The following is a 15,836-nucleotide window of genomic DNA, read 5'->3' on the forward strand; positions in this document are numbered from 1 at the left end:
GTAAGTTCCTGTTCTTTAGGCCATTCATTCTGGAGTATATTTTTATGACAGTCTCAGGACACCAAATCTGAGTAGTTTCAAGTTCATTTAAACATGGTTGTGTCATAATCTTTGGAATTAATCACTGACACTAACTGGATACATATGGCACTTACAGACAAAATGTATCTCATAAAATTTTAAATATTTATAATTACATAATATTTTATATAAATTATTTGCTACATAATTCTTCCTTCAATTTACCTTTTCCCCCAGTAATGGATTATAATTTCATGTTGATATAATTTTCTATAATAATTCATCGTAACAATATGTAGCTTAAGCCCAGCTTGGGAATGTAACACAGCTACATTGAGCATCTTCGTATCTTTCTTCTTGAATGAATGAATATTTGTGGGCGATTTTCTAAAACAAAGGTCTCAGAAAGGAATTATTGGCATGGGTTTCATATAAATTTAGTTTTACTAGATATTTTCATAGTTCCAAAATGAGTCCCACACTTGTGAAAGAGATGCCATATAGGTTACAAATTTCTACAATTTTAGAGAAATATTGTCTCTTAATTTTTACTAATCTTCCAAAGCTTTGTTTTTTTTTAACTGAAATGGGAGGCCATTTTCCAATCTTCCTACTTCTGCCTAATTGTGATAATAGAATGCCTCTGACATGTAGTGACAGGCATTGATATTTCTCTAGACTACTACAGCTGCTAACGAAAGATTTCTATTTGTAGCCTATTGATACAGAAGACTTTCTTTAACATTTTAGAGTTTATTTTTTACCATTGTATTATATATTATCACCATAACTTGAGGAAAAGAGAAAAACGTGTGAGATTAAACTGCTTTCTGTCTTTTAACTGTGTTTTACAAGATGAATAAAGATGATGACATGTCTGTTAGGCTTCCAAAGTATTCCCCAAGGTTTTTATCTTGGAAACATTAACACAAAAGCAATCAGGCTGCAAAGTGTGGCCAAATAAGAGGGGCCATAGTCACGAGGATCAGTCCATAGTTCAGTTACGGACTGATGTCATTCCAAGAGTGGTTAGTAACTGAAGGGTAATTGTTCAACTTGCCAATTCTGGCCCAGAACAAAGACCTTTGATATCAAATTTTTTTAGTTTTAGAACTATGAAGCAAGTCTTTATTTACCAACTATGTAATCTGGGTTATTATTGGAGTAACATAAAAACAGATCCAACTCTGTGGTCTTAATTTACCTTAATTAATGATACCTTAATTTATAAGATACAATTTACCTTATATTATTCTGTACACTTTAAAACTAAAGTTCTCAAAAGTTATTCTAACAAAATTGGAGCCAAGAACGAAGATGGAGACACACAGGATTATGTGGGATTGCAGTGGTCATTGGCAAGATCTCTCCTTTTCCTTTGAGAGGAACATCCTGCAGCAGCACTATCTCAGAAGGCTTTGGCATTCAAAGTCCGAATTTAGTCCAGAGCCCTGTGTGAACCTGAGTATGTTTTCTATTTTTCTTCTACCATTTTTTTTTCTTTCTAAAATATCACATCAGTTTGGGAGCCATCAAATACTTCTGCAAACCACCAGAGGACTTCTGATAGTGGTAGGTTATCCTCTCAGCACAAACAAGACAGCAGAAAGCAACAAGTCTTGTTTTTGCAGCTGAGATGTTTGCTCGCTTCATCCACTTGCTCTCATGTACCTCTTGATAGACCCGGATTTCTCAGAACATCTGACAGTGCCTCTGGGCTTCTGCCTCTGGCTTCGGGTCCAGCTTCGCTGTCTGTTCTTTATTCTGATCAAAGTTACTTGGTTGTGATTTTTAGAGGCCTCCTGCAGTCTTAATGCATTTTTCCTCCTGTTTTATCAAGGGGCATCCTTGTGTTCAGCCTAGAATAGTAAGGCCGATGGTGCCACTCCCATGGGTTCCTTTCTGCCTCTTCTGCTCCACGGTCTTCTCATACACACACTGGACACTAGTATTACCATTATGAATTGATCTGTCTTGGCATTCTTTTAACCCAAATTGTTAAAATACAATGTATTTGAAAATATTTTTATTTGCATATTAGATATCGGTATATACACTACCTATGTTATTATCCAGAAGTCAAGCACAATACTAATATCTGTAACCACATATACATAAGTGGGATTATTATCGGCCATAATAATGTACTGCCTTAATTAATGCCAAGTCAGGTAAGCTACTAGTGTCAGATTGGTACCATTCACAAACTCTTATCAATTTTCAGAGTTTTGAGGGCTTTATATTTGGATGAGGGACTTTGGGTTGACTCTTGCTGTCCCTCTCCCACCAATGTCATTTTACCAATATTCCCACGGCTTGACCCTCCAGACCAGGACACACTTACTCACCTTCTACGTTCAGTGACTGTTTTCTATGGCATGGTCATGTGGAGTTAATTGAAAACATGCATTAGAAGTCATGTGATTGCTGGTGTTCTCGTTGTGACAAGACACCTCCAAATGAAGGGAGATTTCTGGATCACAGTTGCGGAAGGTTTGGTCCATGGTCACTTAGCCCCACATGCTTGAGTGAAACATCATGCTGATGGAAGCGTGCAAGTTTTTTTTTTTTTTACACTTTTGTTTTGTTTTGTTTTCGAGATAGGGTTTCTCTGTAGCTTTGGAGCCTGTCCTGGAACTCTCCCTGCAGTCCAGGCTGGTCTCGAACTCACAGAGATCTGCCTGTCTCTACCTCCTGAGTGCTGGGATTAAAGGCGTGCACCACCACCATCCGGTGTGTGTGAGTTCTTTATAGTACACAGGAAGTAGAAAATGCAAAAGGGCTCAGGGCTAAGACAGAGATGGCCTCCAAAGCCAGGAGTGGCCTCTCGTGCCTCTCATCCCGGCACTCAGCAAACTGAGGAAGGAACATCACAGGAGTTTGAGATAAACTTAGGCTACAGAATAAGCTCATGGAAACCTGAGCTATACAGTGAGATGCTGGCTCAAAAAATTGTGCTCACGCGCGCACACACGCGCGCGCGCACACACACACACACACAGACACACACACACACACAAACCTGTTTCCCAAAGACAGACTCAGTGCTCAGTGTTCTACTTTCTCCAGCTGGGCTGTACCTGCTGTAGTTTCTACCACATTCCAAAAGAGTATCACTAGCTGGAGATTCGGTATAGAATACATGACTTTTTGCAGAGCATTTCAGATTTAAACATTTACATTTAAAGAGTTCCTCCATTGTCTATTGATTTCTGGCTAACTAGATAGCTAGAGGGTCATATGGAGGGAATATGCAGAGTGTTCTACAAGATAGGACAAGAGACCCGTTTTACAGCACCATTCAGATACCGGTCTCGATATCCATCCTACCACTGTGAAACTTGGGGGAAATTATTTAGCACTGTATTTTGTATAAATATTCAAAATGAGAGCAAAGGCTTGATGCTCAGGCTCTTATGATTTAATATTTTACAACAAAATTAATTCAGCAAAGTAAGAATCCCACTGAAGAGTTCAGCGAGGATCTAGAAATTTTTCAATGATATTTTTGTAACGGTGATTCAACATGATTAATATGGTTTAAGAAATAAATGAAAAGGGTTGGAGATGGCTCCAAGGATAAGAACTCTTGCAGAGTACCTGAATTGCATTCTCAGTCCCTACATGGAAGCTCACAGGTGTCCTAATTCCATTTCCAGGGAATCCTATGTCCTGGTGTCCCCTTTGGGCACCAGGCATGCATGTGGTGCACAGACATCCAACACTCATATGAATAAAAATTAATCTAAAAAAACAAATTTTGATAAAAAGAAATAAGTGATAGTGAAGGATTGCATTCTGTGGGCAGAGATAAGTAGTTCAAGAAACTGTACTCAGAGAAAGAATAGAAGGAAGGGCAGCAACTAGAGTGGCACACGGCGCTGACACAGGCTTTTCTTTCTAGTTGAAACGAAACATTTCAGCATGCTTAAAACTGGCCCATTTCGTTTTTCAAGAAAGACACAATGGTCCTGAAAGTTGCTGGGATAATAGGTCTCAGGACAGGAGAGGTAAAACGTTACTGTTTTTCTAGTCAATTGTCAGTCAATTTGGGATGTCTATGAGAAGTTTGGAGAGTAAAAAAAATAGAAATGGAGTCTCTAGATAAAGGAGGGAGAAAACTCCATAGAAAAGCACGAGAGGGTTGTACACGCACCTGCCTGCCTGCTTCAGAAATCCGGAAGCCATGATTGCTTTGGTGTAAGAGTCAGCTGCAGCTGTCTATGTCTCTCTGGTTTTTACTTGTTTGCTGTTCGGCTCTCCAGGAGAATGTGGTAAATCCCAAGGGCATACGTGCTTACATTTATGAAACGACACAGTATGGGTCTGTCCTCTGTAAGGGAGATCATACGAAGACGTCTGCTAACGGGTGCATGCAAGTTTCCAAGTGAGAAGCCTGGCCCATGGGTTGAGAATTGGAATGTTTGAATTTGTAAATCTGTGGTAGTGTTGTTCACCCCAGTTTACACAAGATCATTACAGAAGAGAGGGAAGGAGGACAAGGGGAGACCACTAAGCAAAGAAGCCCAGCGTCTATGCCTGGGTGGCAGTCTGAACACCTTGCCTTCGAATCAAGCTACCCACTACAACAGGCAAGCTTGAGGAATAGACCTCCCGGAGCTGAAAATTTCAGTCTCCAGACAATTTAAAAGATTTCATTATACAACTGTCATTGCATTATATCTTGATGAGATTGGCAGTAAATAAAGTTTACAGAAATTAGATTAGGCTTCCAGACAATCAGATGAAACTATTGGAACTGGGGTTTGCTTGCATACATTTGCATAAGCACTGTACTATCGCTACGTATGTACATACGTAGACACGTCCGTGCGACTGCGCATGCTCTAACTTTACTCTTTCTCGTGTTATAACACAGCGAAATAAAACCTCGGAGTTCCAAAAAAAAAAAAAAGATGTCAGGGCTGGAGAGATGGCTCAGTGGTTAAGAGCATTGCCTGCTCTTCCAAAGGTTCTGAGTTCAATTCCCGGCAACCACATGGTGGCTCACAACCATCTGTAATGAGGTCTGGTGCCCTCTTCTGGCCTGCAGACATACACACAGACAGAATGTTGTATACATAATAAATAAATAAATTTTTTTTTTTTTTAAAAAAGATGTCAAACCACTCTAAGGAGGCATGTATCTGTAGAAGATTCTAGATGAACGGAGTCTGATGAAGACCAAGTGATTTGGCCTTCACATTTCAAAGTGCGGGATTCACTATGGCCTGTGACTAGGTCAGATCTGTTGACCTTTGACCTACACAGTTGGTGGTAATCGCTTAGAAAAGCATACACTGAATGTCACACCCGCAGCAGCCTCTGCTTCATTAATACTGTTTCTGCCTGAGCCTTTCCCGATTGTTTTAGGTTTTTAGCGTTTTGTTGAGAACTTCATTTATGAGCAATGCGTCTACATCAAACCTGTCCCTTCCTTCCTCCCAAGCTCCAACTGTGTCTCCTCTCCCTCTCAAATTCATGACTTCCTAGTTTTGCTTTTCTTTTCTTTTTTTTTAAAATTATGTTCATTTTAGTTTTTCAAAATGTGTCACAGTGAAAATTTAAAGTTAATGACCAACTGTAGTTTTGTGCGGGGGTGTTTTAAGTATTTTGTTTGTTGGTGGTTCTTTGAGTCCTCATTGTGTGACCACAGACTCCCAGAGACCACACCTTTGTTTGTGGCACCATACCACAGAGAGGGAGAGAGAAGAGAGTAAAACTCAAACCAGTGTATTTTATTAAATGAAAGGTCTTTGGGGGATTATTGATGAAGTTCACTTATTTATACTATTCATTGGGTATTCCCATTATAATAGTTCAGCCACAGCTCTGGTTTCTGTAACAAAGGACCAACTTAATACTTATTAAGACAGGGAGATGTTTCTTTCGTTAAGGGAGAAAGTGAAAACTTAAGCAGTCAAGGGCAGATTCAGCAACACCAAGGAATTATTTTGCTCCCCTGATGAGTTTTTCTTTCCCAGGGTTATAGGGAAAGCCACCAAGCCCACATCCCAGGAGTCTGAATGAAAATATCCAGGGGAATGGAGGATGAGGGGATAGCTCATCATGGTTTTGGAGGCTACAGCCTCTGTATTCGACCACGGCTCACATTCTGATGTCCCCACCTTCAAGGTTAGTCAGTGATCACACCACAAACTGAACTAGGCACCAAGAGTTCTCTAACTATGACGGAAAGGGGATCTGAACACTGGCAAGCAATTACTGTTCCTTTCTGCATTAGGCATATAATGCAATCAGCAGGCCCTTGTGCAGTGCCTCTGAGGAGTTCCATTTTAATTTCATTTCCCCTTGCCCTTCCTTTGAGTTACAGTAAATAAAAAAATGTTTGCATGAATATCATACTTAACTGATGATAAAATATGTGTTTTAAAATATCTCCTGTTGCTGAGGTCACAATAGATCAGTAGTTCTCAAGCTGTGGGCTGCAACCCCTTTGGGGGACACATATCAGATATCCTGCATATCAGATATTTATATTATGATTCGTAACAGTAGCAAAATTACAGCTATGATGTAGCAATGAAGTGATTTTATGGCCACGAGTCATCACAACATGAGGAACTGTATTAGAGGGTCTCTCCATTCGGAAGGTTGAGAACCACTACAACATGCATTAGTAGTTATGGTTTCTAACAGCCAGGAAGTGACTGTGGTGTAGTTACGTCTGCACTAAAGCAAACGCACCCACATGCAAATCCATATAAGAATTTTACAGCATGAAGACATGTACTTCAGCAAATGGTAATATAGTATTTCATCCTTACACACTAAGTTCTTACTGGGAATTGCTAATAAAGGTGATGAAGAAAATTTATTTGCCATGTTGTTAACATTCAACATTTTGCACAGAAAGCTATACAGAACAATAACTAATGGATTTTATATTAATATGGATTCCTTTTAGAAAGAAATAATACGCCAGTTCTCTCCGTGACATAGTCTGAAAATGGCTGAAGAACAAGTACAATATCGATTCTGAATTAAAAACCGACTCATAAGAATTGGACTCAGAATTTTAGTTTGAGGCCTGAGGTGTAGCTCAGTGGTAAGAGCACTTGCCCAGTATACACAGACCCAGGGTTCAGTTCCCCACTCTATAAGGGAAAATGTAAAGAAGTTAAGTTTTTCCGGGTAGTGGTGGTACAGTTTATCATCCCAGCACCTAGGCGCCAGAGGCAGGGGGATTTCTGTGATTCAAGGCCAGCCTGGGTTACAGACTGAGTTCCAGGACAGCCAGAGCTGTTACATAGTGAAACCCTGTCTAGAAAAAACAGAAACAAACAAACAAACAAAAGTTAAGTTTTAAAATTACTCCAATCAACTTAGAACTTTTGGACTTTTTTCTTCTTACATGTTTAGGAAATGCAATTTAAAAAATTTTCTTAAGTTTAAAGGAAATCTTTCTATATGTATGATATTAATATTTCATGTGGTGAGAAAACACTGAACTATCACACTTAAGGTTCAGTAAATATTGCTGAAGAGCCAGAATATTAGGGAGTTTGCTGTGAGACTGGGTCTCTTCGGAACGTCAGAAGCTACACCTATAAAAGTCTCCATGACTTCCTACACGTGAGCTGAACAACGATGACAATAGATGTGCCAAAGCGGATAGGGAAAAGCCCTGGAGGCCTTCTCCCTACAGAAAGAACTACAGGTAAGGAAGACTGCTAGGACTGACAGAGGTGGGCTTCTCCAGGGAAGAGCACACCAACTGGTTATCAATACCAAGTGGTCAACCTGAAAACATACATGCAAATAACCTATAGATCGATCAGGTGCTGTTTGGGAATATACATATATTCTGTACCTATATGCATGTAATAAGAAATGAAAAAAAAAGGCCATGCGTTTGAAAAAACATGAGGAGAGGTATGTGGTAAGGTTTGGGCAGTTCTCAACCTGTAGATCGCAATCCTGTTGAAGCCAAATGATCTTTCCACAAGGGTCACCATCAGAAAACACAGATATAAATTGCAGTTCTGAAGTAGCAAAGAAATAATCTTATGTCTGGGGGTCACCACAACACGAGGAATTGTATTAAAGGGTTGCACAATTAGGAAGGTTGAGAACAACCACATTAGAGAGAAGAAATGGAAGGGGGGAAATGATGTAATTATATTATAGGCTCCAAAATAAAAAATAATAACTTTTAAAATAAATCAAATTAAATTTAAAAATGAAAGCATTGACACCTAATCTATCGACAACATTCTCTTAGATTTCTTGGTGCTGTATAAAATAATGGTGCACCGCATTTCACACAGTAAGAATTCAACACACACTTGAATAAAAGCACAAGGCTAAAACTGTCTTTCAGATGTACCATCAACTTCTACTGCAGTAGATTAGAAATTACAATAAAATTTAGAATATTTAGCCTATCTTTTCTATAATTCTCTGAGCTCTGAAACAGGACTAAGGGAAGGCAAAGGAGAAGGTGACAGTTAAGAATTGGTAGTAATGTTTCGTATTCAACAAAAACATAACAAATGGTCTTTCTTCCTTCTATCCCAGATGGCTGTATCCTTCAGACTACAGTGCTTCATAGCACAACTTCACAGAGGAGAAGGAGGGACTGTGGAGAGAGATGAGAATCCACTACTCTACAGAACTGAGTGGAAATGGTCCTCCAGCTGTTCCATTCTTTTACATAAATTGGGGTGATATCGCCAGACCAGTACGCATCCTTCAGAGCACTTTAAATCATCCTTAGATTTCCTGCAGTACCTAACACTATGCAAATGCTCTGTAGATTGCTGCTACTCTGCTCATTCAAAGAGCAATGGCAAGGAGAGGAATCTGCGCAAGCTTGACGTGGTTGTTTCCCTAAGTGTTTCCCATCCACTGGTGTGGAGCCCATGAACTTATGGGGCTGACTTTGTATTGAGCATACAGGTAATAGAATGTGTACATGTAGTTTTCCATGACAGTCTGCTAGACCCATATTCCTCTCAGTTCTTACAGCGCAGGGGGTCCTTATAGAGTTGATGCTATAAAGCAAAGGAAATCTATTGTTAGTAATAAGAAACTATACCTTCGCACAGGAGTTAAATTTCTAAACTTGGTCAGTACAATTGACACCGTACAAGTGAGAAATGAGAAGGTATAATTTACTGGTCTTGTTTTCAGAGAGTCCTGTCTCCTTGGCTCATGAGCTAATTGTGTTTCAGGACCTCTGAGAAGAGGAATTGAGCTCCTTTGCTCTGTCACTCTGCTTTCATGGTTTCACAATAATAAATTTTAGTAACAAAATAGACTGTTAGTTCCTAAATTTGACAGGAAAATATACAAATCTGAGTTTTTACTGATTTTTAAAAAAATAATTATGAATTAGAAAAATAAACTTATTTTGTTCTAACATCTTTCTCCATTATACATTTTCCTATGAGCACATAAAAAGAGTCATATGTGAAATTGTATGAACTCAACATTAGCTACATTTAATACAGTAAACTGTTCATTGGGTTAGAGAACTTGCTCAGCAGAGAACCCAAGTTTGGTTCCTAGCACCCACCTTGCAGTTTTCAGTCATTTGTAACTCTGGTTGCAGGGGTTCTGACATGCTGGCTTGTGGATCCTCCCATATATGGGGCACAGACATATATTCAGGGAAAACACCAATACACATAAAATAACAACAACAATAATAGTGGTAATCTTTTATACAATTTCATTGTTATTATGAATCAATTCTATTTAGACTAGAATATGAGCAGATAGTTGCATATACTTAGGTATACATGAATGCATATGTTCAAGTATGACAAATGAATCACCTATGTTCTATTTGCGTGGTACAGAATCTAACATAAAGAAAGATTCTGGCTTTGAGTTAATTTGAAGTGAGAAATTTTGTTGGTACCTTCTCATACATTATGGAGAATAGCATAAAATGGAATAAATAGTTAAAATTCCTGTTTACCAGTAATTTCTATAACAGCTGGGATTTAAGAAGGTTCTTTTGTTGCTGTTGTTGTTTTTGTTTTTGAAGACAGGGTTTTTCTGTAGCTTTGGAGTCTGTCCTGGAACTAGCTCTTGTAGACCAGGCTGGCCTCAAATTCACAGAGATCTGCCTGCCTCTGCCTCCCGAGTGCTGGATTAAAGGTGTGTGCCATCCCCGCTGGGCAGGCCTAGGTTCTTAAATATATTCATCAGTAACTAGTTGTGATTTGTGATTAAAGTGTAAACTCTTTGTTTTTTTTGCTTCTGTTTTCATAGTTGCAGAATATCAACTCCTGGTTAAGTTAGAATAACTAGCCAGAGTTCTAATGATGGGTTTTTATTGCATCAAGTACTTGCTACTTGAGTCAAGTCACAAACTTTCCTTTGCTCCTGGATCATTAAGGAAGCCATTTAGTTCATTCAACAAATTATCTATCCAGTCTCTAGTCTACACCCGGATGTTTCCAGTACTGGGGATGTTACAGGAAACAAAGCTCTGTCTTCGAAGACAGAGGATCCTAGTGATTTAAAGTGCACATTAATCTTATCAATGTAAATCTGGAGAGTCTTATTATGCTTTCAAAATGTAGACAATTGCCACTGAGAGGCTCTGATCCACAACTTTTTATTTTATAATGGTACAAGAGATAAGGTAGAGATCATATTTTGAATTTGGAATGCTGGCCTTTTTTTTAGCTTAGCAATAGTGGTATAATCTTCTTGTGATGCTTGACTGTAGGCTGAAGTAATGTTTTGAGCTTATTTAGAATAGGTTAAGATAAAGTGTTTGCACTTATAGTTCAGTAGACTGGGTTTATTAAGTGCACTTCAGACTTTTATCAGCTTCTAACTGGGACACTTCCTCATTATAACTCAAAGGGAATTTGTTTTTTATACAGACTTCCTATTTTGCTAGAATTTCACTGTACTCAAATATTTATTGAGTCCTTAGAAAGCACTCAGATTTTTCTAGGCATATATTTATGGTCTTAACGTGCACATTAACTGTATCAATGTCGACTATAAAGATTTTTTTTTGTTAAATATCTGCTCAATGATGTGCTTCTAAAGAATAGAACAAACTTGAAATAATTTATTCAGTTTTTTTATAATTGTATTCACATATTGAAATTGCACACCAAAAATCTGGAACACTGACGAATTAAATGCTCATTAAAATATTTATATTAAGACCAGCTATGTACAGCTATGGTGAGTGTGGCTGTGAAATTAAACTTCAATGATCTGAATTAGCAGCTCTGACTTTCAGGCAGTTCAAGATTCTTAAACTCAATAAAACATCTCAGTAGCAATCAAAGACTATCCAGAAATGAGCCTAAAACCACTTTAACATGATTATGCATACTACTATGGTATATTTTAGAAATAATACCCAAGACAAAGCTATTTTTTTGCATTTCCCATAAGCTTTCTCAATTATATCCTGTGTACTAAATGAATTTGTAGGGTGACATATCCATTTGGGGGATGAAGACACCAATCAATCAGTGGTTTTCTTTGTTGTTGTTTCTAAACTTCTCCCACATCTAATTTTCTAAAACTTACACATGATGGATTTCTTAGTACTACTGATGTTGATTCATAGAGTGACTTTTAAAAAGCATTTTAAATGGACAGTTTAATTAACATTAGCCACAGCACTCTAAATCTTAAACATTTTACTGATACCTGGGCTTGGTCAGCTGGACTGTGGGCCCTCAGGGGCCACATCTCTGTCTTAGTGATATACTCAAAATCTAGCTCCCTTACTGTGGTGATGACTTTATCTGGGATTATGTGACCCTTTCTCTTGCTATCACTATGTGAAGTAATGAACAGTGACGCAATTTCAAAACTCGAGATTGTTACTGTAATGTAAGTCTAATACCATGCTATGATTCCTTTAAAAGCGAGCCATTAACTGTTTCAGTAGCATTCACTGATGTTCTATCTACAATGCAGTCGGCACCAACTATTGGAAGTGCTCTTATGTACGAACCATAATAAAGGGAACACACTGTAAGACAATCTACAGAACAACGTGTATCTGAGTGCCTAGTTGATGTGATTAAACCTTTAGCAAATAATCATTGAATCTGCTTCAACAATCCATTAATATTAGAATGATACTTTAAAATCAGAGCAGTTTGTTTTTAACTGTTTTGCAATCTACAAATGGAAAAAGCAGAGGAATCTTGTCCATCTTCATATGTCATATGCAGTTTATGGACTACTCTTTTCTAGTGAGAGCTATTCTGTATGCTCACATGTTAGACATAGCATCCCACTTTTATAGTACATGTTTTTCTTAAAGAGAGAAATATAGTCACACCACTGTTCAGAGTCGTTTTTCTTCATCTTCGTTTCCCGAGAGAATGTCTGACGGAATTAGGGCTAGAGTGATGCCCTAGAGTGATTAGGAAAACCTCAGACCTCTTTCTCCAGTTTATATAACCTGTTTTACCCTGAATTTCCACAGTCACACATTCTGGACAGTTTAGAACCCAGTACTGTTTTAGTTTCCAATCTTCAAGCAATTTCTACGTTGCTGGCCAATGAGCGCCAGGAACCCACCTCTTGGTGTGTAGTCCCAAGGGCCAAGAAAGAATAAGAATTAAGAGCTATGGACTCGGCAACAAATGTTAGTGACAAAGATGCACGTCCTTAGAATTAAGGATTCTCGCTTCCTGAGCTCTCAGCCTTGGCGTAATGGTGGCTTAAAGACATTTCAGAAGAGCTTACTCACACTCTTTCTAGAGATCTCTACAGTCCCAGCACTTCGGTTTTTATTACACCCTAGCACATCAGGCACACCACACACACACACACACACACACACACACACACACACACACACTGTTTAAATGGCCCCTTCCACTGTTCAGTTTCATTTACTCACAAGACTCTAACACCCACTAAACAACAGAAATGACATTGGGTTGTGTTCAAACATTCAAAAACTGCCTGCCCCCATCACACTGACAGCAGCAATAATGTTTCATTCTGCTTCATGAGTCCCTGGCTCTGACAGGCTCAGACAACCCCCCTCTTTGCTTCTGTTGCCATCGGCAGAGCATTTGAAAACCTTAGAGACGGTCCATGTAAACAGCCCTCAGTCCCAGCTAAATCAAACCCATTCCCATCCCACCACCTCTCCCTTCCTTTGTCTAGTGCCCAGGGTGGATGGTGGAACAGTAACTGTGTTCTCCTCTCATCTTCGTACCTCTCTCCTGAGCCTGACTTTGGGGTTGCGTTTACCTGTTGCCCTAGCTATCCTCCCTTCTCAAGCCAGAAACCCTTGCCCAGGGAGCAAAAGGACCGGAGAAAACAAAGCGAATGCCACAAGGACTCTACTTAAGGAAACAGTGCATCTCCGAAAGCGATCAAGTGACCCTGGGGTCATTTGATCACATCTCCTCCTCTCTCCCCGTCCCCCTCGACTCCCCCTCGCCCCCGCTCCTCCCCCATCGTTTGCTTCCATGGTTCTGGAGGTCAGTAAGTAGCGTGGTAAGGATTTTAGAATCTCTTTTCCTTGACAAGTGACCTGAGCGGCAGGTATCAATAATCCCTACCCTTTAGCCACCGCTGCCAAGAAGTACTAGTAAATTACATGTGCGTTATGAAAGGCCTTGGAAGCTTTAGAGAGCTCGACAGGTTGCATCCGAAAGTTACAGCTGAGGGACCCTTTCTGCATTTAGGGCCGACTCGGTCCTACGACCTCTATGAGCCAAGTGCAGATTCTACTGCCAGACTGGGTGGTCCCATTTGCGACCTGCAGGACAAGCCAGGGCACCGAGTCCCTGCGGCGCCAGAGCAGCAGGTGGGAGAGCGCGAGATCCGCTTAGGAGCAGAGACCAGCAGGTGCTGGCGACAAACTAAGCGAGCAAGTCGCCCTGGCTGGGCGAGACGGGCGCCAGCCAGAAAGGTTGCCCCGAAGATACCTCTTGTCCGGGGCAGCTCAGGTCGATCCCCTTACCTGTGCCACCTCCTCCCTGGCTGGCCCTATCGGCGGGAAAGATGCCTGAGCACTTGTCCCACTCCACCTGGCCCGCGAAGCACAGCTCGGTGATGATGTGCAGTGCCTTCTGGCACAGGCTGCTCACGCCATCCTCCTTGCGGAAACTCATCTTGGCTTCTGCTTGTTGCTTCTCGGATTTCTCTTGGCCGGAGGCTGAGCCCTAGGAGTTGCGAGTTGGCCCCATGGCGGGCTAGGGCGCAGGAGGGCGGCGCGCACAGATGGACGCTGTTGCCAGGTCTGCGCTACTCCTCGGAGCGCTCGGAGGCGCGCGGAGCCCAGCCGGCGGGGAGCGAGGGGCGGTGGCGCGCGGAGCGGCGCCTCCCGGGTGCTAGGCGGCGCGACCAATCGCAGGCTCGCGCGGACAGCGGGGGCAGCGGTGACCCGATCCTCCCGCGGTTCCCCCACACCCACCTGAAGCCCCGTTACCCTCTTCCCATCTTTCCCTTGCAATCCAACTTTCCCTGGTCTCTCCCAGAGTCTGCATCTCTTTAAAAAAAAAGTCATCCCCCATTCCAGAAAATATATATATATATTTTTAAATACGAGAATAATCAAAGGACAGGTCCACGCAAAGCAGAGGGACACCTGTTTAAAATTTGTTTTCAAACGACTTGGGACAATGATGATTAAGGGATAGGGAGCATTCTAGGTGAGAGCATCTAATCAACAGCAGTTTGGTTCTACCTGGTGCTGAGAACATGGCATCTTTAATTCATTCCTTTCAGCCCTCTGAGGTAGATGATAGAACGAAACATGTCACCCGTCAGGGTTTTATTTATTAAAATCTTAACTGGTGACCGAGAGGCGCGACTAGATCCTCCTTTCTCTTTTCCTAGCGACTTAAACGGTGCAAAGACAAGATTTCCGTGACAAAAGGAAGAGTGTGGGGGATTAGGGTAAGTGCAGTCTGCTACAGGCACGAGCTTATTTGTAAAGACATTGTTTTGAAGTTTTTTTTTCTCAGCCTGTCTAGAACAAAAGGCATTAATTGGGGCATCATGACTCCCCCTGTCTGAATTTCTCTAATTCAAATGGGTGTAAACCACCAACGAAGCTGAAGATACAAAATAAAATTAGAAAACAGTTGCCACAGGCTTTGTTTGATAAACGCAACCGCTTAGTTTAAAACCATTTTCACGCTGGCCAGTCAAGGTGGACGATCTTCACCTTTCTTGGGTTCGCCAATTCCAGATCCCCCAGTCTTATCCCCAGCTGTGGAGCAGGCCAGCTGCTGTTTCCCCGCCTCCCTCCTGGCCACGTTCCCAGGGGTAAAGCAGAGCGTTACCACAGTCTTAGACTCTCACCGCACCTCTTTGGCTCAGCCTCCAAACTCCGGAGGTTCTCCCTGGAAACCTTCTGGCTATACTAGCCTGGGAATCAGGTGGGCAAGCTTCACTTTCTTCCTGTCCTCCAAATCTAATTACCTAGACCCTCGCTGCCGACCTGAAGCAGGCCACCTGCTGGGCCTGACCTTCCTCCCCATCCTTATCCCCTGGGGACTATTTAGATTCTGCTGCGGACCCTGCTTTCCTCCCTCCACCTCATGAACCCTCTCAGCCCCACTACTCCTTCTAGCCTGTCCCCATTTCTTGGGTCAGCTCCCAGTATCCAGAAAGACTTTTGACCCCAGGAATCCCAGTGGCCATACCTGACAGGCTCTCACCTCCTGATCTGTTCAAATAGTACCACTTCCAGGTGACTAAGTATTCAAATTTGTAAGCCTGTGGGGGCCATTTTCATTCAAACCACTAAAGGGAGGGATACTGGGATAGGCTATCAAATAGGGAGAAAGAGAGAAGCCAGAGGCGAGAGAGGGAATAGGGGAGGG

The 15,836-nt window shown here is 41.2% G+C and overlaps 1 protein-coding gene across 1 annotated transcript in view; it reads right to left on the reverse strand.

Moving 5' to 3' along the window:
• The window catches only part of Syt10 (synaptotagmin 10), a 63,677-nt gene extending 49,407 nt beyond the window's left edge, over positions 1–14,270 (reverse strand). The window contains exon 1 of the mRNA XM_048444813.3: positions 13,967–14,270. Within this exon, the coding sequence (XP_048300770.1) occupies positions 13,967–14,117 (151 nt within the window). The 5' untranslated portion in view covers positions 14,118–14,270. The remainder of the gene's footprint in view (positions 1–13,966) is intronic.
• Positions 14,271–15,836: the final 1,566 nt, after the last annotated feature.

The sequence above is a fragment of the Myodes glareolus genome, chromosome 19 (genome assembly GCF_982192425.1).
Source record: "Myodes glareolus chromosome 19, mMyoGla1.1, whole genome shotgun sequence".
NCBI classification, from domain to species: domain Eukaryota; kingdom Metazoa; phylum Chordata; class Mammalia; order Rodentia; family Cricetidae; genus Myodes; species Myodes glareolus.